This window comes from Podarcis pityusensis, assembly GCF_964106645.2.
Source record: "Podarcis pityusensis genome assembly, chromosome: 7".
Lineage (NCBI taxonomy): Eukaryota > Metazoa > Chordata > Lepidosauria > Squamata > Lacertidae > Podarcis > Podarcis pityusensis.
This window is the reverse complement of record NC_138031.1, coordinates 15,573,883-15,598,452: the sequence shown is the minus strand read 5'-3', so window position 1 is coordinate 15,598,452 and position 24,570 is coordinate 15,573,883. Positions and strand designations below refer to the sequence as shown.

The 24,570-nt window shown below is 42.7% G+C and overlaps 2 protein-coding genes across 2 annotated transcripts in view; one reads left to right on the top strand and one right to left on the bottom strand.

Annotated features, from left to right (window-relative positions):
- MTBP (MDM2 binding protein) overlaps positions 1 to 20,561 on the top strand; it is a 30,889-nt gene extending 10,328 nt beyond the window's left edge. The window contains exons 11-22 of the mRNA XM_081012569.1: positions 790 to 907; positions 1,492 to 1,665; positions 3,332 to 3,442; positions 5,525 to 5,683; positions 8,591 to 8,678; positions 8,795 to 8,929; positions 11,184 to 11,279; positions 16,192 to 16,452; positions 17,045 to 17,294; positions 18,327 to 18,440; positions 19,705 to 19,770; positions 20,194 to 20,561. Coding sequence (XP_080868695.1) covers positions 790 to 907; positions 1,492 to 1,665; positions 3,332 to 3,442; positions 5,525 to 5,683; positions 8,591 to 8,678; positions 8,795 to 8,929; positions 11,184 to 11,279; positions 16,192 to 16,452; positions 17,045 to 17,294; positions 18,327 to 18,440; positions 19,705 to 19,770; positions 20,194 to 20,232 — 1,611 coding nt within the window. The 3' untranslated portion in view covers positions 20,233 to 20,561. The remainder of the gene's footprint in view (positions 1 to 789; positions 908 to 1,491; positions 1,666 to 3,331; positions 3,443 to 5,524; positions 5,684 to 8,590; positions 8,679 to 8,794; positions 8,930 to 11,183; positions 11,280 to 16,191; positions 16,453 to 17,044; positions 17,295 to 18,326; positions 18,441 to 19,704; positions 19,771 to 20,193) is intronic.
- Positions 20,562 to 21,033: 472 nt separating this feature from the next.
- SNTB1 (syntrophin beta 1) overlaps positions 21,034 to 24,570 on the bottom strand; it is a 105,325-nt gene continuing 101,788 nt past the window's right edge. Inside the window, exon 7 of the mRNA XM_081012669.1 lies at positions 21,034 to 24,166. Within this exon, the coding sequence (XP_080868795.1) occupies positions 24,074 to 24,166 (93 nt within the window). The 3' untranslated portion in view covers positions 21,034 to 24,073. The remainder of the gene's footprint in view (positions 24,167 to 24,570) is intronic.

The following is a 24,570-nucleotide window of genomic DNA, read 5'->3' as shown; positions in this document are numbered from 1 at the left end:
CAAGCAGATTTATACAATACAGGGATCAGTCTAATTCTGCCAAGATGTTTCCTTTTATTCCATAGTTTTCTAAATATTCTCCAATCCTTATATGCTTTTTGTTTTGGTTGGCCTCTGTATTGTATACATATAAGTTTGTAGGGAGGTAAAAAGAAATTATATAAGAAATATGTAACTGTGCAGTATAAGTAATGGATAGACAAAGTACAGTGAGATTAATTGGAAATCGGTTTTAAATTTCTTTTCTATAAATTTTATAATTGTGTTCAATACCAGGAGTATATATGATGATAATTATATTAATCTTCTTATATCTTATAGTGTGGTGGTTTGTTTGATTTTTCTGTTATTTGTTTGTTTGAGTGTACGTTTGTTTACTTGTATGTGCGTCTGTTTTTCATAAATGTATTTGTTTTAAATTAATAAAGATATATTTTTAAAGAGGAAAAAAGGAAGCAAGCAGATTTATTGGTCTGGATGTTGTTGCATTCACTTGATTCAGAACATGTAATGCATTATGGCAGCCATCTTAACATGTGCAGATAAATGTTCACACAAGTGACCTGTTTGCATGACCCCCGCAATGCAGGAGGAAGGGATTAGCGAAGTTGCTCTTTTGTGACTAGAGAAGCCATGGTCCCCCCCCCCCATTTTTGTGGTAGAGCAGCGTTCTTTTGTCATCGTTTCAACTGTCCTTGAAAGATCAATCATACTACTTGACCCTTTAAAAATCTTTCTCCTATGATGTTTATGTGGTAATGGAAAAGTGTACATATGCTTTTTCTGCAGGTAGGAGCCTTATTTTTATTGCCTTGCAGAGTAAGCAGCATGTTGGTTCCTTTACCCGTGCAGCTGAGCTCAAAAAAATGGAAAGAATATATAGCCCAGAAACCCAGACTCATTAATGGTAAGTTGTCTTTTTTTTACTACATTTGCACTCTTTCCCTGTCCTGCTGGCCCACTTTTTTCACCCCTGCCCCAATTGATCTTTTTTCTCTTGAAACTCTTGGTAGATCTTTATTGATTGTATGTGAAACTTGCATAAAAATAATACCTCTTTTGAAGCTTTTTAAAAGCTGTATAAAAAAGAAATGCTTCTATTTCCTTAAGTATACAAATAAGAGCTCATATACTCGGATGACCTAATAACATAACCTTATATGTGTTTACTCAGAAGTAATCCCCAGTGTATTCAGTGGGCTTGCTTCCTAGCCAGTGGATATAACATTGCAGCCTAAATATATTAATCTGAATAATTTATCAGGTTTTCTTTAAATTTATGAAGAAATATTTTGTGTGTGTGTGTGTGTGTTTTAATTAATGAAAGTTCAAATGTATTTACTTCTCTTATTAGAGGAACCCTGGCTATCCTAAATCTATAACTTAGTAATATTTATTCTAGATTTTCTGTATGTGTTTATTGAACAAATTCCTGTTTACTTTAGTAAGGTCTGAAGCCTTTACTTGCACATCTTCTTGTGTTCTAATTAGTTCCAGAAGTTGAACTGAAAGGAGAAACGTGCAACTATTATTTCTTGGTACAAGGCAACGGCCGTGGAGGTTGCAAAGCAACATTGATCTATTCAGCCAGTCAGATCAATGGATCACTCACTCTTGCAAAAACAACCGGAAAATTTACCACAAAGACAGGAGAAAGTGAAGCATGTAAGTATTATGGCGCATTACTTTCCTTCCAAGTAGAACAAGATGTGGACTGCACCAATTTCTTTTTAAAAACAGAGATCTAATATATTCAATGTTTGGAGTCTTAGATCCAAGATAATAAGGATATTAATCATTTTAACCAATTCTAACGTCTAAGAACTAATCAAGCCTGTGAGCTTGCCTATTAGTTCTTTCAGTCGGGGAATGAGATCTGTGTACAGGCTTGTTCTCCTGAGTGTTTTCTCACTGACTTTGATGAGACAGATCTTGGAATAGCTATTATACACACTGCTATGTATTACAATTGCACGGGTTAGAGCAGCTTTTGCCAGTCTGCAGCCCTCCTGGTGGGAGTTGTGGTCCAAAACAAACAGAAGGCACCAGGTTGTCAAAGATGGGGTTAGTTGTTTTCTTTTATTGCTTTTCCCAGCAAAATATGTCTCAGAATTAGAACATTGCAGGGGGTTTGCTAGAGCTGGACAGGACAATGGTGACTTTTCCCGTGTTTGTTGATGGATCAAACAGTTTCGGAAAGCTGCTAATAAGCATCCTATTCATATTATTCCCAATTTGGGGGGGGGGGGGGGCTTTTTTCAGGTATAGAAAGGGATCAGTCTGAATATAGAAATACGTCATTGAATGTTAATAGTAGTACTTATTAGGCATCTCGTTAAGCATTGTCAGTCGCATTGTTAGATTTCATAATTCAATATACAGTGGTACCTTGGGTTAAGAACTTAATTCGTTCTGGAGGTCCGTTCTTAACCTGAAACTGTTCTTAACCTGAGGTACTACTTTAGCTATGGGGCCTCCCGCCGCTGTGCATTTCTGTTCTCATCCTGGGGCAAAGTTCTTAACCTGAGGTACTACTTCTGGGTTAGCGGAGTCTGTAACCTGAAGCGTTTGTAACCCGAGGTACCATTGTATTCGCATAATGCCAAACCAGCACTTTGGTAAGCCTTTAAAGCTTAAGAGGGACTATTTCAATACTACTACAGTGGTACCTCTGGTTGCGAACTTAATTCATTCCAGAGGTCCATTCTTAACCTGAAACCGTTCTTAACCTGAGGTACCACTTTAGCTAATAGGGCCCCCTGCCGCACCCCCGCTGCGCGATTTCTTTTCTCATCCTGAAGCAAAGTTCTTAACCCGAGGTACTATTTCTGGGTTAGCGGAGTCTGTAACCTGAATCACCTGTAACCCGAGGTACCACTGTAATTCTTAGCCTAGTAAAGAGGAGACTGGGAGGAGATACAATAGCCACCTTCAAATATCTCAAGGGCTACCACATGGAATATGGAACAAGCTTGTTTTCTCCTGCTCTGGGGGCTAGGACCCGTACCAATCGATAAGCTGCAAGAAAAGAGATTGTGGCTAAACATCAGGAAGAACTTTCTGACAGTCAGAGCTGTTTGACAGTGGAACGGACTCCCTCGGGAGTTTGTGAACTCTTCTTCCTTGGAGGTTTTTAAAGCAAAGGTTTGGTGGTTATCTGCCCAAGATGCTTTAGGTGAGATTCGTGCATTGCAGGGGGTTGGACTAGATGACCCTGGGGGTCCCTTCCAGCTCTATAATTCTATGATTCTCATGTGATTCTAAGATTCTAATTTGATCAGCATTTTTTTAAGAACACCTCTCATCTCCCTGCCCTTCCCTATCAACACAGGTTTGTTTGAAGAATTCATCAGATCTCTCCCACATTTCTGCGGAGAACAGATTTTACAGAGAGAGAAGAAATTGGCTCGTGCCCAAGCATTGGCTTTGAATCACTGCCGGAGTGAGTAACAGAGAGAACTGATATAAACCACATTTATCTTAATTTGGAGTTTAATTTGACACTATTTACATTTATAAGCCCTGGAGAAGCTCGTAAGTTCAAATATTGTTTAAAAGCGTTGTCATTAAGAAAAATTACAACTGCACATCAGGTAACTCAAACCAGGCTTAGGATAATTGGTCCCGTCATCCCCGAATTACTTCAAATCACATATTCTGTTTTGGTTTTTTGAGGGCAGGGGAGTCTTTGCCTGCTTGCAGGGCAGATAGATGAATCGGAGGGTGCGATGAAAGTTCAAAACGAAAACCAAATATCCAGTAGAGATTTTGTCGTTTCAACAGGGCACAAATAGTCTGTAGGAACATCAGGATAAGTGGTTTGTTGTATATTGTTGAAATAATCACTTCCTTATTGGAGCTAACGTAATACGAAGATTAAATAAAAACATTTAGCAAGCAACAAATAGAAAACAGGGCTAGTCATGAACCCAGTGCTCTACACAGTGAGAGGAGTGTAAATGATCAGAACAGGCTCACCTTAGATTCTCACTTAGCTCCTGGGAGGGGGACACTAGGGGAGGCAGAGCTGCCATTCTTCTCCCTACCTCATGGATTTTGATTCCAGTCAAGGAAATAAATGCCTCTGTACAGCTGTACTTGTAATTCAATCCCATTGGGACCATTGGCTTTCTTCTCAATCTGTGTGAACCTCGTTAAGATTGGCTTTAAGGCTGCAATCCTATACAGCCTTACTTAGGAGTATGTTCCAATGAACCCCACTAAGATCAATGTGGGTATTTCCAAATAAATAAAAAATGCTGCCTGAATCTTACTTCGGCTGACTACAAGCACCTTCCATTTTCTTCTGAACAACAAGCTAAGCGCTAAGGGAGGATATTTTGTTTTTGGTACCCATTTGACAAAAGCTCCAGGTGAGGCCTTGGAAAAAGGAGCACCCCCTGCAACCTCTTTTTTAAGCATATGTGGGGAGCTGTCCCATAGCCTTCAACTACAGGAACAGCAGAAGCAAGGTGAGACTATAGCCACCAGCTATGTTTCCCGCATGCTTTGGTGAATTGATAGATAGCTAAAGGTAAAGGGACCCCTGACCATTAGGTCCAGTCATGGCCGACTCTGGGGTTGCGGCGCTCATCTCGCTTTATTGGCCGAGGGAGCCGGCGTACAGCCTCTGGGTCATGTGGCCAGCATGACTAAGCCGCTTCTGGCAAACCAGAGCAGCGCACGGAAACGCCATTTACCTTCCCACTGGAGTGGTACCTATTTATCTACTTGCACTTTGAGGAGCTTTCGAACTGCTAGGTTGGCAGGAGCAGGGACCGAGCAACGGAAGCTCACCCTGTCACAGGGATTCGAACTGCCGACCTTCTGATCAGCAAGTCCTAGGCTCTGTGGTTTAACCCACAGCGCCACCTGCGTCCCAGAGCAAATAGCTAGGCGTTGGCAAATGGCTGGGTTAAAAAACAACAACACTTCCCACTACTCCTTCCCAAACTTCCTGTGGCGACTATTGGAAGTATACACAAAATTCATGAATTAATATGCCTCATTTGCTGAATTAGTGAACGGTTTGCATGTTATGTAGATTATACTGTTGAGGTTTGTGACAACCGAGAGATGGGAATTCTATCCGTATTGCTTGACAATTCGTTCTTGACTGGTTCATTCTGATTTCCATGCTGCACCGGAATCACTGCTTGTCTTAATCTAGTTCAGTGAATCATGAAGACTTTATTTAATTAAAAGAATACCTTGGAGAAAAGTGCATTATTAATTGTCTGGTAGAAATGACAAACATTTATTGTTGTTATTGGTTGCAAATGAGAAGAGATTACCGGAACAAATGCATATTTTTTTCCTAGGTAGCTTTTTGTAAAGGTGATTCACATTTGCCTCCAGATTGCTTTTCTTTCTTTTCTTGGCAGCAACATTCGGTCAGAGGTGATGTTGTTACTTTAGTAAATTGTTATTGATTAACATCACTATATACAGTACCTCGCGTTGAGAGTACCATGTCAGTAACCAAAGAAGAAGAAAAGCTGAGCTTTTGTGTTCTCTGTTGCAGAAAGGCAGGAATCTGCCAGGCAGCTCCCGGTGGTTTCAAGCGACGAACTGAAAACCTTGCTGACATGTACCAGAGAACGTTATTTGGAGTTGTGGAGCACCAGCCAGCTAAATCGTCCTGTAGCACCTGTCAAAGCCAAAGTCCAGGGTACAGCTTGTGGTAGGCATAATTTGGTTGCATACTTATTATCACTTGGGAAAATGCTGGCTTTTGATACTTGAGGTGTATATTTTAGGACCCGCCTGATTTCTGTGACTGTCAGTTGCTTTAAACTGGTTTTAATATTGTGTTTCAGTGTTGCGACCCACCCTGGGACCTTAGGGTGAAGGGCAGGTAATAAATCATCATCCTCATCCTCAATATGTCTACAGTCGTAGCTTCAAAGTCGAAAGGAAGTCCGTTCGACTTCCAAAACGTTCGGAAACCAAAGTGTGGCTTCTGATTGGCTACAGGAAGCTCCTGCAGCCAATCGGAAGCTGCGGAAGCCCCGTCGGACGTCCAGGTTCCTAAAGAACGTTCACAAACTGGAACAATCACTCCCAGGTTTGCAGGAGCCAAAACATTCAAGAACTAAGCTGTCCGAAAACCAGGGTACGACTGTACCTATCAATCATGACATTCTTTCCCTTAAGAACATCAGTGAGCGTGCTCCTCCCTTGGCGAGAGCAGCGAAACAAGCTAGAGAGCAGCAAAAACTGGAGAACTAAGCAAGCCAGAATGTGAAGATGTGATTTAACATTGACTTCAAAAAATTTTTTAAAGCTGATTTAATATCCTGGCTTGTTTAGAAGCCACTAATCATATTTTCCCTCTTCAGATGTAACAGGAAGCTGCAGTAAACGGCAGCTTACTTGGCTTGGCTGGAGTGAAGCGAGTAAAAGCAGCTTGTTTGTATCTTGGCTTTTTAATATTCATCCAACTTTTGAACCACACTCCTTCAAATCAAGCTCTTAGCGTGGTTTACAATTGTGTCATGTAAAACAGCCTAAAAGCAATAAAACACAGATTGCAGAGTTAAAACGACCACTATAACAACCACCAAAAATGTTAAAGGGAATGGTCATCAACACCCTGGTACAATGCCAGCAGAATTAAAGCAGCAGGCCTTAACCAATCAAATCAGATTCCTCCACCTGGCTTGAGAGCAGTACATGTGAAAAGGATCTAGGAGTCTTGGTTGACCACAAACTTGAAATGAGCCAACAGTGTGACATGGCAGCTAAAAAAGCCAATGCAATTCTGGGCTGCATCAGTAGGAGTATAGCATCTAGCTCAAGGGAAGTAATAGTGCCACTGTATTCTGCTCTGGTCAGACCTCACCTGGAGTATTGTGTCCAGTTCTGGGCACCACAGTTCAAGAAGGACACTGACAAACTGGAACGTGTCCAGAGGAGGGCAACCAAAATGGTCAAAGGCCTGGAAACGATGCGTTATGAGGAACGGCTAAGGGAGCTGGGCATGTTTAGCCTGGAGAAGAGGAGGTTAAGGGGTGATATGATAGCCATGTTCAAATATATAAAAGGATGTCACATAGAGGAGGGAGAAAGGTTGTTTTCTGCTGCTCCAGAGAAGCGGACACGGAGCAATGGATCCAAACTACAAGAAAGAAGATTCCACCTAAACATTAGGAAGAACTTCCTGACAGTAAGAGCTGTTCGACAGTGGAATTTGCTGCCAAGGAGTGTGGTGGAGTCTCCTTCTTTGGAGGTTTTTAAGCAGAGGCTTGACAGCCATATGTCAGGAGTGCTCTGATGGTGTTTCCTGCTTGGCAGGGGGTTGGACTCGATGGCCCTTGTGGTCTCTTCCAACTCTATGATTCTATGATTCTAACAGCCTGGGTGAACAAGTGTGCCTTAATCTGGCACTAGAAACGCAGAGATATAGGATGCAGTGGCTGACTTCTCTCGCCTTGAAGGCCACGTTGAGGGTTCACCACCTTTCTTGAGGGCTGGGCGCCAGCATGTGCACACACTCATGGAGCACACACAGTACACAAACACAGCGGAGAGTAGAGGGAAACAAGCAGCTTAATTCCAAGAAAGAGGTGAAATGCAAGTCTTCCAGACCAGTCATAAGAAAAAAAAGTGTGCCTTTTTAATGAGTCACCAAAAAAGTGGTGTTTGGTTGATTTATTTGTTTGTTTGAATCCCATTATTCCAATCGGTTGAGCAGAGCTTAAGATCGACATTCAAGTACAGTGGTACCTCGGGTTAAGAACTTAATTCATTCCAGAGGTCCGTTCTTAACCTGAAACTGTTCTTAACCTGAAGCACCACTTCAGCTAACGGGCCTCTTGCTGCCGCTGCGCGATTTCTGTTCTCACCCTGAAGCAGAGTTCTTAACCCGAGGTACTATTTCTAGATTAGAGGAGTCTGTATGTAACCTGAAGCGTCTGTAACCTGAAGCGTCTGTAACCCGAGGTAAAGGTAAAGGGACCCCTGACCGTTAGGTCCAGTCACGGACGACTCTGGGGTTGCAGCGCTCATCCCGCTTTATTGGCCAAGGGAGCTGGCGTACAGCTTCCGGGTCATGTGGCCAGCATGACTAAGCCGCTTCTGGCGAACCAGAGCAGTGCACAGAAATGCCGTTTACCTTCCTGCCGGAGCGGTACCTATTTATCTACTTGCACTTTGACGTGCTTTCAAACTACTAGGTTGGCAGGTACCACTGTACCGAGGTACCACTGTACAAAATGCATAAAGCGAAATGCACAGCACATGTTTTAGACAAAAGTTAATATTTTAAGATGCTTTTCTGATCTTGCTATGTTCTAACGCTCATCGTTGATCATTCCAGCTGTTTGCTTTTGTTGATGCTGCAAAGTACAGTCAGAGCTAATAGGATTCATTATAATGGTGTAGGCAGTAGTTGCCACAGGCGTTGCAGAATCTGAACAAAACGCCTAGAAAAATGCAGACTTTTGAGTTATACAGGACTCCCATGAGGTATAACGGGAAGCTGGTAGATTCTACGCCACATCTAGATTTTGCAGTGGGTTATGGTATTGTTTTGACTTTATTCCTCCTCCTCACCCCCTTTCCCCCACCTCCAACGTCTCACATTTAGAGCTGAAAGATTCAAATCCTTTGAAGTGGCCAGAAAGAAACGTCCTGCAGAACTTGGAAAGCACTGGAAAAATTAAACGAAAAGCCAGGTAACATTAACATGGCTTAAATGTTGGCAGTTTTTTTATAAACCGCACTGCCTATTCAACATCAGCTATCGGTGTAGTTAGTGATTTTTGTTCATCTGTTTTGTTTCCCTCTCCAGGGCTTCTGAATTACTTGCCCGTAAAGAAAGCCAAAAGGGCCCTGCGATATCACTTGATGCCAAAGAGCTCCTGAAGTATTTCACCCCAGAAGGCCTGCCCATTGGGGATCTGCAGCCTCTACACGTTCAAAAGAGGTAAGGCCTTGTTAGGAATACAACGCACTGTTGAATAGTTCATTCTTTAAGATGGCAATCCTGAAGGCTGGGATTGCCTTTTGGAATCTATGTGAGATGTTTTTTCTAATACCTCCTTCAGGTGCCTAATAGTAATTTCTCCGCCGCTGAAGGTGTGCACCACACCTGCAAAATCAATAACGGGACAGGGGTGGGGAATCTTTTCAGCTCCATTGACCATTTTCTTATCAGGATTGTTGGGGGGGGGGGGCGCAAGTTTGACGGGTGGGTGGGGCTGCCCACCTGTCAATCACCTGGCGTCCTTTGAGAGTTGGGTTGCCCCAACCATTTGTCAAAATCCCTTGGACGGGCTTCCACATGCCAGCTGCCCATCAGGCTCTTGGGAACTGCAGCGCAAGGGGCATTGCAGTTTGGAAGTGCTCAGCGCAGGGCTGGCAAAGCGCTTTTTTTCCTCCCCTCCCCCTGAAGGGAGCAGGGAATATGAAGCCTGCATTTTTCAGGCTGTGCTTGCCTGCTTTCTGCTGGGAACAAGTGCACACAGCCAAACTGATCAGGATTTCACCCAGCTGTTTGTCAGCTGACCAGCAGGTTGAATCCTGACAAGACAGAAGTACTGTTCTTGGGGGACAGGGGTGCGCAGGTGTGGAGGACTCCCTGGTCCTGAATGGGGTAACTTTGCCCCTGAAGGACCAGGTGCGCAGCCTGAGAGTCATTTTGGACTCACAGCTGTCCATGGAGGCACAGGTCAATTCTGTATCCAGGGCAGCTGTCTACCAGCTTTATCTGGTACACAGACTGAGACCCTACCTTCCCACAGACTGTCTCACCAGGGTGGTGCATGCTCTAGTTATCTCCCGCTTGGACTACTACAATGCGCTCTACTTGGCTACCTTTGGAGGTGACCTGGAAACTACAACTAATCCAATGAGTTACCAAAAAAGTGGTATTTGGTTGATTTCTTTGCGGCAGCTAGACTGGTGACTGGGAGCAGCTGCCGAGACCACATAACACCGGTCTTGAAAGACCTACATTGGCTCCCAGTATGTTTCCAAGCACAATTCAAAGTGTTGGTGTTGACCTTTAAAGCCCTAAACAGCCTCGGCCCTGTATACCTGAAGGAGTGTCTCCGCCCCCATCATTCAGCCTGGATGCTGAGGTCCAGCGCCGAGGGCCTTCTGGCGGTTCCCTCACTGCAAGAAGCAAAGCTACAGGGAACCAGGCAGAGGGCCTTCTTGGTAGTGGCACCCGCCCTGTGGAACGCCCTCCCATCAGATATCAAAGAGATAAACAACTACCTAGCATTTAGAAGCCATCTGAAGGCTGGGAAGTTTTTAATGTGTGACATTCTAATGTATTTTTAATCTTTGTTGGAAGCCGCCCAGAGTAGCTGGGGAAACCCAGCCAGATGGGCGGGGTACAAATAATAAATTATTATTATTATTTATTTATTTATTTATTTATTTATTTATTTATTTATTTATTTATCATTATTATTATTATTGTTGTTGTTGTTGTTGTTGTTGTTATATTATTATTATTATTATTATTATTATTTCCTGCTGCATTGTCTGTGCACACTTGTTCCCTGCTGGAAATAGGCACACATAGCCCAAGAAAGCCTGTAAAGCATGCTTATTTTGGCACTCTCTCCCAGAGTGAGTGCAGAAACAAGCACTTTGCAAGCTCTAAGTTTTTTTCCAAGCATTGGCTTGGGTGGGGTGGCATGGGGTGTGGTGAGGAAGTCTCTTTCTCTCAAATAGCCTATAGTTGCAGGGGGGGGGGTGCTTTCTTTGTTCGGCTGTGCGTGCCTGTTTTCTGCTGGGAACAGGGGCGCACAGCTAAACTGAGCAGGATTAAACCCTGGCTTGTCAGCTGTCAATTGGGTGTAAACTCCTCCCCCTTTGTCTGTGCATGCCTGTTACCTGCTGGGAGCCAGGCACCCAGGACCAATGCAGAATTGAACCCCACCTTCCCGCCCGCTAGCTGACAGCATAAGTGACACCCACCGGTTGAAAGGTGGGTGTGTTTTGGGGAAAACGGCCTCACGGGCCAAAACTGGGCCATGGGCTGTAGGTTCCCCACCCCTGTTGCATACTATGAATTGAGGTTTAACTGTGCCAGTGTAATTTTAATAATATGGTGCCAATGTGGCAGACAGTTGCTGTTCTTCCTGTAAAAAAGTTATCCTCCATTCTATAAATAAGCCATAGCTGCAAATTAAAATCAGTTCTTTCTCCCTCCCCACCCTGTTCAGTGAAAATACTTTCCTTCTGACGCCAGAGCTGACTCCTCGAAAACTCAGAAGCTTGCCCTTTGAAAAGGCTGCTGGCTGCCACTATCACGGTCTCGAGTAAGTTCCTTTATAAGTGAGTGATGTGAACTGTTCGCTCGGTCCTCTTACTCAGTGTATATCCAATGTACACACACACGCACACTTCAGATTTGGTCTAATTATTATGCGAGTGGAAGCATCATTTGAATTTGCTAGCATCTTGCAATAATTAATTGTCTGGAATGAAAGCGTTACGCCTTTGATTTGAATAGTTATACGTTTTTATGGTAATGGGTGCTTAAGATGTTATGACAGTAACTTTTCACTTTCAAATCAAAGCAATAAGGAAAATTGCTGACAGCCCATGAATTAAGTCTGCGGTTCTGTTATGCCAGGATGGGAGGTAGACAGCAGAGGAGGCCTTGGAACAGAGAATATATGCTGTGATGCCTACATTAAAGGATATTGAGCCCAGTGATGGGCTGAGGCTCCACGCACATCTTCTCTAACAGCAGCTCTGCATACTCACAGAGGCTGCTGTGTATTTATGCTACATCTGGATCCTGCAATGGGAAGCACAGCTGTCCTGGGCTTCTGGCGTTTTTGAATCATTCCATGCTTGGAAACAGGGCCCCTATCAGATAACAGAGGAGCAACCACCATTTTCTTTAGAAGTACAGTGGTACCTCGGGTTACATATGCTTCAGGTTACATACGCTTCGGGTTACAGACTCCACTAACCCAGAAATATTACCTCAGGTTAAGAACTTTGTTTCAGGATGAGAACAGAAATTGTGCTCCGGCGGCGCGGTGGCAGTGGGAGGCCGCATTAGCTAAAGTGGTGCTTCAGGTTAAGAACGGACCTCCAGAACGAATTAAGTACTTAACCCGAGGTACCACTGTAGCAGGTTGACCATGTTCTCTACACTAGAAAAAGCTCTCTGATAGTTTTATCACAGTGGGTGTCATAGAGTCTAGTGTAGTGTACCCTATTTGACATGAAGATGGCTCTAACTCAGACCGTTAAGAGTGTATTGAACTGGCTAGATTATCAGAGGCAATTAGAGATCACACTAGACAAGAGTTTCAAAAAGCATGGGGGAAATGTAGAGAATACTTCACAAAACAGTGCCCTAAAATACACACCTGGACTTGTTTCGATTAATGTCTGCAGGAGACTTTGCGGATATTTAAGTTATAATTAGAAAAATCTTAATAATTATTCATAAAGGAAACAGTTTATAAGAAGTAAATAAGGAGGCCAGATAAAGGAAGTCTTTTATTTGGTTGTTTGTATTGTTGTATGTTATGCTCACTGTATGTTATGTTCACGTTTAATGAGGGTGGATTTGTGTATTGGGGGGGTAGGGGGTTTATGTTATGTTGTAAATAAAATTCCAATAAAAATTTGGGGGGGGGGGAGAAGAAGATGGCTCTAACCTACTAGTGGAAAATGATCTGAATTTATCAGACTGCTCATGAGGTATCTAGTATGGCGCAATAATGTCCAAAGTGGATTCCTTTCTGGGAATTCCGCAGTGCCCTGTGCTTGTTTTAGTTTCCACTGTGAGGATGAAGGTAAATCTCAAGAATGCCCAATACATAGTAGCAGCGGTGGAACATTCCAAGAACGTCTTATTAGAGCCAAGGTATTTCTACTCTTCTCCCTGCGAAATGCCCATCTTACCCGAGAAGTCCCGAGTATGAATGGGTGAAGTTTAGTCCTTAATCCCTTTGTCCTGGAGAAGTTGGTCTGTTGTGATGATTGCCTGCCTTACTGAAGTATGAAATAGAGGAAGAATTAAGTAGAACAGGCTGCTTCAGATGGTTTAGTATCTACTTCAAAGGACTTTCCCCAAGCTTTCATGGACTAAGTTGGTGGTTGTCATTGATTGTTAAACACTTTGAAGGGTTGGGAAGCGCAACGTGCATACTGAGAAGCAGCATTAGTTTCTTACAGAAGCTCTTTTCAGTAGCTGAATACAAATGAAAGAGGCAGTTTGGGGTAAGCAACAAACCGCATCCTCCATAAATCCAAATAGACTTCCATGGCACTGTAGCTGTGCAGAGCCCATGGCATTAGGTGGCTATCTGCCCTCCTCTATTTTATTTGCATGATGAGACCTAAACTCAGATTCAGGAGTAGTCAATCTTGGTGCCCTCCAGGAATTGTGAACTACAATTCCCAGTGGGAGCTATAGTCGACAACAATTGGGCGTCACTGCATTGACTGTTGCTGGTCAAATGTTTTGCTTTTGGATGTTCATCCCAGGGCACTGTATCCGTTCCAGAGTTCAATAGGGATTGTAATCCTTTTGGATTACACCCAGTATACCTGAAGGAGCATCTTCACCCCCATCGTTCAGCCTGGACACTGAGGTCCAGCACTGAGGGCCTTCTGGCGGTTCCCTCACTATGAGAAGTGAAGCTACAGGGAACCAGGCAGAGGGCCTTCTCGGTAGTGGCACCCGCCCTGTGGAATGCCCTCTCAGCAGATGTCAAGGAAATAAACAACTATCTGACTTTTAGAAGACATCTGAAGGCAGCCCTGTTTAGGGAAGTTTTTAATGTTTGGTTTTATTGTGTTTTTAATATTTTGTTGGAAGCTGCCCAGAGTGAATGGGGAAACCCAGCCAGATGGGCGGGGTATAAATTTATTATTATTATTATTATTATTATTATTATTATTATTATTATTATTTGGTGCCTGGGACTTGTAGCATTTTCTCTCTCTGTGTGTCTGCCTGTGTGTGTGTGTGTGTGTGTGTGTGTGTGTGTGTGTGTGTTTTGGAAAGGAATGTCAGCTGTTTTTCCATTACTTTTTGAAATCCATTTAATTTTACTACTTAGTGTTTTATGATGGTAGTGGTATTGACAATTTAGCGACGAGAACCAGAGGTGCAAAGTGCATCGTGGCTGGTATGGGGTGGGAGAGCCAAATACCATCTTCAGCAGATTGTGGAATGCTTATTAGCACCCAAACATTTTAGTGGGGCTGTGTACAAAAAAAAGGCAGTTTGGAATTTCTTGATTATTTTTTTTAACGTTTCTTTGGTGCTGCGCCTGATCAAAACCAATTTGCGTAACATTTTCTCATTGTCATGAATGATCAGACACAGCTGGATTGGGGGGGGGGGGGAAGAAGAGAAGGAGAGGAAGATGTTGCCATAAAAAGAGTGAGCAAAGTGACAGCATTACTCAGGATAAATTAATATGTCAGCTCTGTAGAATGGGCAGCAAAGCTTAACTCAGAATACAAACAAGGAAACTCAAAATACCATGAAATGGATAAGCAAGAAGTTTTTTTGTCTTATCAGATAATGAGCTTGTTTCTAGTGGCAAAATTGAATTCATTACTTACGTTGATTAAAAACTCTCTTTTTAGAGGAGGGAATAGACTTCAGGCTATGTATGACAATATTATCTTGGTAACGGAAAATGATTTGATTTGTCCTGACAGTCTGGTGGAAGCGCGATGTACTGGTGCTCAGATAATTATAATAGCTATGTGCCTCCATGTTGATTGAATTGTCAGGCAAGCCAATCCCGCCCATCTTATCTGCTAAAGTGGAAAGTATATGCTTTTAGGCGTAATGGCCAAATTGAACCTCCCTGTTGAGAGGACAAATGATCAGAGAATGGTTATTGCCCTTGGGTCCTATTTGTGCACTTCTTGGAGGTATCTGGTCGGTCACTTTTGGACTCAGAATGCTTGCCACTTGTCTAAACCAGCAGGACTCTTCTAATCCATATGTGGATGTGCTCCATTGATTGCTATATTTGAGATTGCTTTGTGCTCTGAGTTTGATTCATCCATGCCTGTTGGCAGCAAATATTTGTAGAAGGACCTTCTTTCGCCTCGGTATGGGACTCCACAATAGCCGTCATCACAAACATGCCATCTCCTCATCTGAGTGAGTCTTTAAAACAATCCTCTGAGGGATAATACTTAATAATACTTTTGTATAGTGCATGCGAAGCATTTACGAATAGCTAGTTGTAAGCCTTGCAGCATCACTGTTAAGGCAAGTCATTGTTTTTGTTGTTTAGTTGTGTCCGACTCTTCGTGACCCCATGGACTAGAGCACGCCAGGCACTCCTGTCTTCCACTGCCTCCCGCAGCTTGGTCAAACTCATGCTGGTAGCTTCGAGAACACTATCCAACCATCTCGTCCTCTGTCGTCCCCTTCTCCTTGTGCCCTCCATCTTTCCCAACATCAGGGTCTTTTCCAGGGAGTCTTCTCTTCTCATGAAGTGGCCAAAGTATTGGAGCCTCAGCTTCAGGATCTGTCATTACTATCCCCCATTTTACAGATGGGGAGGACTGAGGCCAAGAGACAGAGGCTTGCATAAGGCCATCTAATGAGTTCATTCATGGCAGATACGGGTTCAAGCGGGGGATTATCTGATAGATGGAATATCTATTCCTTCATTTTATTTGTATGCTGAACACACACACACACCATGCTCAAAGCAGCTTACAACGAAAAAACCGGGGTGCATTTCAAACAAACACTACAAAAGACAATTTAATAATAACACAGCAAAACAACAACTTTGTAACAGCATTGCTGGAAACATGCTGAGCAAGAGAACAGTTGTAAACCATTTGGCTTCTTTTAGGCTGGAATCCAAAACCCACTGACTAGGAAGTAAGCTCCACTGAGCCTAGTGGGACCTACTTCTGAGTAAGCATGCATAGGATATACAAATAGCATTCTTTTTGATGCCAGTGAATTGTGGGCTGAGGTGTGGTACTCTGAAACTAAGGTGGAAGGCGGTTTGATCCATGAGGTTGGTTTTTACCCCATATCATAGCAGACTGCAGGAGGACCTTTTCAGAGGTTCACTAGCAATTCAAATAAGGGCAGACATTCTCATATTGAAACGTAAACAAGGGGCACTAAGTTATCCCTTAATTAGGAAAACACCTCCGTTCTTCTGCAGTGCTCCTCTCAGGCTTCTGAAGCTGTTTCATGTTTCGCTTTAGATACTGCCTGGACAACAGGAGAGCTTTGGAGAGAGACGTGGCGTTTGCTGAACTTCAGACTCGCCTTATCCGTTACGAAACGCAGACCACCTGCACAAAGGAGTCCTGTCCCGTGCCCTGTGCGTTGAGCCCTCTGCCATCTCCTGCGGTTTTGTCAGAGCCTGGGAGTGTCCCCGATGGGGAATCTTTGCAGAGGGAGCTTCAAACAGAGGCATCCAGACGCAGATCAAAGGACCTGGACGGCTTTCATCCCAACAAGAGGTAATATGCAGTGGTGTAGCTAGCTGCTCAGGCATTCGGGCTCAGGTGTGCTGCAGGCGCCGCCCCCCCCCCCAGTGGTAAGTGGCTGCCCAGTGCGCCCCCAACCCCAGCTATGCTAGTGGTGATATGCTACACTTTTAAAAAAAAAAGTGAGATATTTTGAGTATGTGTAAATTCAGCTCTCTTTTCATTCCGAAGAGATTTCTGTGGCATAATGTTCAGATAATCTTAATCCTCTTTTGCTAATTCCTCCCTCCCTGCCTTATTTTTCCTGTGCTGTAACCTTTTGTTAGCTTTGAATATGTCGAAACAGGACCCAAAGGCATTTTTGCTTAAGCTCCATAGGGCTGCGTGATGCAAGATGCCGAGTGAGGGTCACGCCCCACCAAACTGGTTCTGTTTAGATAACTCACTGCCAGATTGGATGAAAGATCAGATGCAGAAATGTGTCATGTTTTCTCTCCTGCTTCAGATGGATAGTTTCTAATTGCTGGCATCTGACACGATTTGAGGTGTTTTCATGACAAATTGAGCTGCGCACAAAACAGAATAATCTTAACATCTGATTTGTTCCCTCAACTCTTCTTTCTAGGTTGCGGAAATCTGAAAGTACAGATTCTCTCTTGTCCCAGGCAAGCGGAAGCAGCGGGAGTCGCCATTCAGGAGTTGTCACAAGGCAATGCCAGGAGCTTTCAGTCTCTCTGCCTTCAGTAGCTGTGAAACAGTCTTACAGTCGGATGCATAAAGCAGCCCTAAAGAGCAGCTCAGCAAGCCAGAGGTGTGGGGGAAAGCCAGAAACATCGAAGCCCACAAGGGAATCGAGATCTCAGAAGCATACACGGGTAAAGAACTTTTCCGGATAGCTAAAAATGAAGTTCTGTCTTTGCTTTTGCTGTTCCTAGATTGAATAAGGCAGGGCGAAGATTTGAGCCATAAATTCAACAAATTACTTGCCATCCTCTTTGGCTACCCTTTTGAGTCTCTTCTTCAAATTCCCATGCTGCTCCTGTTGCCAAGAAACTCTGTTCCGCTCATACTCTGCACATGCCCCAAGGATATGTGTATTTTAGTTTTGTTTTGAGCGGTGAGCAATAGCACCGCATTATAAATAGTTCATATTACAGAGTTAGTGCACAGTTTCTTAAGCTCTGGGAAATGCTTGTTTATGCACTTAGGCAGCAGAAGACAATATCCATTTTATCCCTAGATGGAGAATAGTTTCAGTACAGGGAACTGTCAGCTTAAGTAATTAGTCAAAGGGGTGAAGAGACATTAAAGGAGGATAAAACAACAACTAAATAAAAATCCAAACAAGGATGTTGTGTGTGTATGTGATAGGTTTTTTTTTTTTTAATGCCTAGCAGCTAGTGTTTCATCTTCAAAGGACAATATGAATATTTTATTCATATTCCTGTGAGGTAGGTAAACAAGCGATCTGTTTGCTTGTTCAAATAAAAAAAGAATTGGAACAAGTTTTGTTACTTGCTCTAGCATGAGGGGGTCACGTCATAATTACATCTTTCACTGGGACGTCTATCATGTTTTAGTCTGGCACCTAAGCCTGCAAAGATATGATTGCAGCAAAATGTGTGTAGGTGTCCACATGCAACGTAGAGTTTATATTCATCAGGCAGCTTTGATCTTTGCAGCTTTCTTTTGAGCGGATCGTAAGCCTAAATTTCGCTTAGATGTGTTACCTGTGAAAATGCTGCAGGCACTGACTATATAGCAGGGCTGAGCCGAGAAATGCTGGTGCCCAGGCCCCTTCGTTAGTAGCACGGTTTTGCTCCGATAAAAAATGTGGACTTGAAAGTGGGGTGTGTGGGGGTGTTGGGCCTTAGAAGTGCAATACATTGCCAATGCTTTTCTTCAAGATGCTGAAGGAGGTGGTGGTGAAAACCCTCAAGGAGCACGGCATTGCTGAAGATCACAAATGCTTTGCGGCGTGCAGCCAGCGTCTGTTTGAGATATCCAAGTATTATCTAAAGGTACTTTTCTCCAGCTTCCGCATGCGCAGAACAGTGCGTGATTGTGTTATGGTTTGATATGTTGACAAGGAAGGGTGGCCTGTGGGATATACCGTACTTTCCCGTGTATAAGATGCCCCCATTTGGGGACTCAAATTTAAAAATCGCTCGCCCACACGCATCCAAAAATCTGCCTCTCATCTGTCCCCTCGCCGGCAGAATCTGCCTATCGCCTGCCCAATTGCCACAGCGTCAGCCTATCAACACCATCCATTGACGCAGCAACCAATAACACGCCCAATAGCCGCTGACAGCTGCAGCAGCAACCAATCAAGCGCCCACCCTATGCACTATCCATGCATAAGACGACCCCCACTTTTTGGCATTATTTTTAAAGAAAAGAACCAAGTCTCATACATGGAAAAGTACGGTTTTCTGCCCTCAAACTGGCCTTCTTTTTACTGACTTAGAATCATAGAATTGTAGAGTTGGAAGGACCCTGAGATTAAGAGTATTATGCACTTCTGATAGGGATGAGCCAAAGTACCTTGTTCGGTGTCCTTTTTCATTCTATTAAAGTGGCGGTTTCTGGGCACTTGCTGCAATCAAATTCACATTGCTTGAATACTATCCTCTGTGCCATTTTCCTCCACCTGTGCTCTTAACAGTCCTCAGCCCCTCTCTGCCCCATTAGCCCATGCTACCTTTTCATTGCATAGGTGACCCACGTGATTTTGATTAAGCATCGCAACCCCGCACCTGGCACAATGATTTCAGAAATGCTCACACACGAAATCTGGGGGTTGAAATAGCAAATTGGGTTCAGTAGCAATGTGGACAAGCAAGAGAGGAGTGCAAAGACAAGACGCAAAAATATGCTAAGAGGACTCAGTAGCCCGGGGAGTAAAAAGAAATAAAAACACTGAGCATTGGGATTTTTTAATTTTACTAGTTTGTTTGGCTGTGGAATATCAAAATTTGGAAATGTTCAGTACAGCTTTTACTACCATTTGTTGCCATTTCCAGTGGGATAGCTGTGTTAGTCTCTTTGCGATAAAAAAAATCAAAGAGGCTTGTATCACCTTAAAAAGTAACTCATTTATTATGGCATAAGCTTTTATGAACTACAGGCCAGCTGTCATCCATTGAAGTTTATGCATTTTGGTGTTACTTTAGTGCTCTGTTTTCCAGAATATTAATACATCTATTCCTTCTTGCTAACCTTAAATCTAACACTGCGATCCATTAAGTTTTCCGCTTGTGATGCAATATGGTTCTTATTTAGGATCTGAAAACATCTAGGGGACTATTTGATGAAATGAAGAAAGCTGCAACCAGCAATGTTAAGCAGGTGAGACTCTCTTATGTGTACATGTGTCCAGATTATGTTTTCTGTACTGGAGAATATTACAAATCGTACTGAGGCTTGGCTTGGCTTATCAAAGTGGTTCTTATGGTTATCTAGATTGAATTGCCTCAAATAGTGGCTTCATAGGGCTGCTGGATGAGTCTGAAAGATGACCAAACTGTCCCCTTAGTATTAATTTGTGGAGTGTGATCTGTAAAATGGTTTGTTTGCCCAGCAGAATATCTGCCTTTGTTTTGCGAATTCAGAGTTTGGTAAGAGTTGTTGGCTATCATTTTGTTTGAAGATCCTTGAATTATAAAGAACTGCCCCAGTATTAATTAGATTCAACATTTCTGTATTGCATCATTTTACACCTCTTTATGTTCATTTTTAATTCTAAATGCATTTCTTGGGATGTGTTTACAGGTCATTGAATGGGTTTTAGACAAGAGCAAGGAGAAATGACATGTGCTAAAACCATTGCTATTCCAGGATGGCAATTTTGAGCAAGCACAGCACATTAAATGGACAGCGTGGGAGTGCCTTGTTACGTTGCGGAAGTCCCTAAAAGCAGTGATTCCTGCAGTGTAATACCCTCAAATATCTCTGACATTTAAAAAATGGCTTTGAATTGAGCCTTATGTGTATATATCTGTGTATGTGTGTATATATATACACACACAATTATTATTTCAAACTGTATAAATAACACAATCAAATCTTCTATACTTTTTTTTTTATATGTGGCTTGTACAGCTTTTTTATTTAGGAAATAAAAGCCAGGTTTCTAAGTGGTTGACAGTGTTATCTTCTTTTCCTGTTTGCCTGATTTACTAGACACATAACTCTGTCAGTACCTTCCTTGTGGTTAACCAACTAGCCATAAAAGTTTTACAAGATAGACAAAACCCTCTTGCGCTTGATAACAAATTAAGTGTCAAGAACAGTGGCTTTGGTTGAAAAGCCCTGAACCAAAAGGCCACCAGGAGGAATATTCTTCCTCTAGACCTGACTGCTGACCCCCATAGATGAACCAAGAATGCCTCAGTCAAAGCAAAGATGTGCACAATAAGTTTCAACCAGTTTCAGAAGATTCAAGGGAGATAATTGTAAAAGGAGACTTAGCTAGAATAATTGCTTCTATCAAGCCAAAACTCAGTTGTAGAAATTCCATTGGGGTTAATCAAGCTAGCGTCACTGAATGTAACTATAATGCTTTCTCAAAGCATTCTGTTCTTGCCATATAAATTATAACCCCACAAAAACTCCAGTAAATAAATTTTTTATTAAATATAGTATTTTTTCCTCTAAAATATAAATATTTTAAACTAAATTCTTACAAATCTTGAGTAGCGCCGTATAATTCGTTCTATCAACTCCAACCAAATATGAGTCGATCCAAAATCTGTATTTAATTTGTCTATAAATATATAACATTTTTTTTCTCTTTGCAAATTATTCGCTTATTCTTTATATTGTAATCTGAGCACCGTAAATTACATGACATACTGTGTTATTTATTAATTGATAACTAATAGATAAATTCTGATTATTTACAATGCAGGTATATCTATAACATTCCAGTGATTTTTTTAAAAAAGTGTTTAGGGACAGTATAATTTACACATGCATTTACTTTCCCTACAATACGCAGTAATTCTGGGTTATTTTCTGTCATTCAAATCCACAAATACTCTCCCTTTGCAATTTCATTTGTATTGAACGAAGAACTTGTATTTTGCATGACGTTGGCAAGTGCATGGATTGATGGTTCTCCATCTGTATATGTGCATGTTCCTTTATTTTTCACAAAAGTAAAAAAAATCAGCCCAGCCTCACATATCCCTCTATCATCCTTCAACTGACATGGACACCCTTATTCCACTTACAGAGATCTCTTACCTGCAAAGGTGTTCCTATGCTTTAAATGCAGGAACGAGACCTACCCCTGGATGCATTCCACTCCTAAGTCCATTCAAGTGAAACATGGAAGCCCATAGAGTCTTCTGTGCGCACTGGAGTGGGACGTGGGGCCCTAGATCAGGGAAATACTACATTCACAGAAAGGAGTTGTGTGTTAGACCTCTTTTTGGAAGACCGCTATTGTCATATCCCTCCCTTCTCAAGAGCTTCAGTACTTTTCCTCCTCTGCCTGCATTTACAATCATTAACAATTATACCAGTACCAGGCATAGCTGTTATTAATGCCAAGCATATACTCTATAACCAGGGTTTTATTATTAGCTTCAAACCCTGGTTAGGAAACTCTGGCTTAATCCTCGGTTCTGGATGAAGTTAAGTGCATGATATGCTTAGCAACATTTGCTCCGTTAGCCATGGTTAAGATCTGCACCGTAATACGGATCCCGCTTGGTATCTTCTGTATATAAAACAATGTATTTTCCCCCATGTACAAAAATAACTCTAAAAAGAGATTTAGTTGCCGTGTCCCACTTCCAGGGAACACAATTAAAATGAAACACAACTGAGCTCCCTTTTGTCTGTCAGAGGGAATCAACATCGAAAAAATGAGCAGTGTTCCAGGAAGCATGAATAATAAGGATAATTGTTATACTGAAAGCCACCAGCTCAGGGTCTCCCGATCACATTTTCTGCCTCTTTCTGTGTGTGTGTGTACAATACAGGGTTTTAGTGTTGATGCATTTGGAAGACTGCATTCAAGCAGGATTCTTTGTGGGTCGTATCCAACCAAGTCATACTCAGAGGAGACCCATTGACATCGATGGACAAGTTAGTCATGACTGAATTAAGTCCACCCGCTTCCCTGGGTCTGCTGCAGCCCAATAAAACAGTACTTTGCCATGGCGATTGGTTGCTCCCGAGTGCTGCTGGTGTTCTTACACCACAGCTGTTCGGATCTATACTTGGGTCAAGAAGCCAGCAAATGGGAGAGAAATGGCAATAATATAGGGTTGCCAAAGTTTCTTGCTGGGAAGGAAGGAATTAAAGAACCTTTCCCTTGTTCCTTGGCTCATGGGAAGCCTGTCAGCAAAAGCATCACCACTGAAGGACCTTTAGCCGCAGCTCAATTCAAAATGAGCCTCCCCATCTTAGAATTCTTCCAGAAGGATCTTCGCTGCCTTCAATGTCTTTAGAGTAAAACGATTTGAAATGCATCACATAATTTCATATAGACTGTTTCTCTCACCACAAGTTATTACTGTTAACTGAGCAACTCCATTTTACGAAAGTTGGCTTGGATTTATTAACTGAATGGGCACAGCGGCTTCTACAGCCGAATGTTACATGTGGCCATTGTAACCCTTAAGCTACAGTACCAAAGGATAATTCTGAGGTTTCCCCCTGCTCTGGTCTGGCTTGGCAACGCTGCCGCAGTCTGACCTCTCCACCTGGGAATAGTGCCCTTTCGTGCAATGTTCACAGAGAACTAGATTTCCAAACCATTTCCACCTTTGTCCGGACAAGCAAACTACTCTGGCTGGTGCATTAATGGCAGGAAAGTGGAGTTTTCTGAAAACGGAAAGATGGCTCAGCGGAGACAAAGTCCACAGGTGCACAAGATCTTGACAACTTTTCACCAGATCTTCTGTGGATAAAATGCTGTGCTCTGCTATCTGCCTAGGCCTTATTTTCACTCATCAGTGGTTTTCAAACTGCATAGTCTCAGAACTCCTGCCCACATCTGTGTTCAACCGGTTCTCCTCACCCACAATGGGCTGCAGATTTCTGGGATGTTTTGGGACACACTTTTATCAGTCCACAAAGACTGCCAGCCCCATCTGTGGGGAGCAGTTGTCATGCTACACAAACAGAGAGAGGCACCCTAAAGCTGACCGTTGCCCCACTGCGGCTGGGCGACGCCAGGGAAAATGGTGGACTTCAGGGGAGCTGTTCTCGCATTGCTGATTTTCTAACTCAGGCATCCCACAGTTTCTCAGAGCCCAGTTTGAAAACCACTGCTCTCTTAGCACTGCTACGGGCACAGTTATGTATACTGGAAATGCCACGCTGTAGTATTAAGCTATTTACTCCTTCAATTATTTATTTATTTATTTATTTCCTTTATTTACAAACAATCAGTTTTGTTTCCCCTGCAGTGTGTTAGTCGAAGCAAATGTCCTGCTCTCGAGCATCTTGGCAACTCTTCCTCCTTTCTGTGCTCTGTTTTCGTAGCTGGTCCAGACGTGGGCATTGCTCCTGTGCAGAATATTTTATATTTTTATATATATATATATATATTTCCTAGCAGCTTCTGCTGTTGCCAAGATGTCGCTTGCCATTTAGATTGTGCAGGCAGCTCCTCCGTTCTTCCTTCAGACTGTGCTTATGCTACCAACCCAAGTCTTGTAATCTTGGCCGAAAGGAATGAATGAATGATGAACACAATTGGCTTTGGACAAGAGTGAAGGTCCAGTTGCTGAAATCAGAAGAGAGAAGAAGTATGACTCAATAAAGGATGTATACAGAAGGAAATCTGGGTTGCAGCCGAAGGTGCCTTGCTAACAAAACGAATGGTTCCGTAACTAGAAATGGGATCTTTCGATGCAACCCACAATTTTATTTTTGATCGTATGAAGAAAAAAAAAGTTATCAGTATCCTTACAGTAAGCTCAAAACTAGAATGAAAGCATCACTTTGAAAGTGAAGTGGTTGTAGATTATGCAGCAGACTAAATCAGACAGGTGGTCCATAGGGCTGTAAAAAAGCAATTCTGCCAAGCAACGGCTGGAGATGTCAAATGTAGCTGTTCTCTCTCCTGACTATGCAGCTGATCCTTGTTTTTGCTGATCTTTCAGTAGTTGGAGCAAGGTGGTAGGGGAG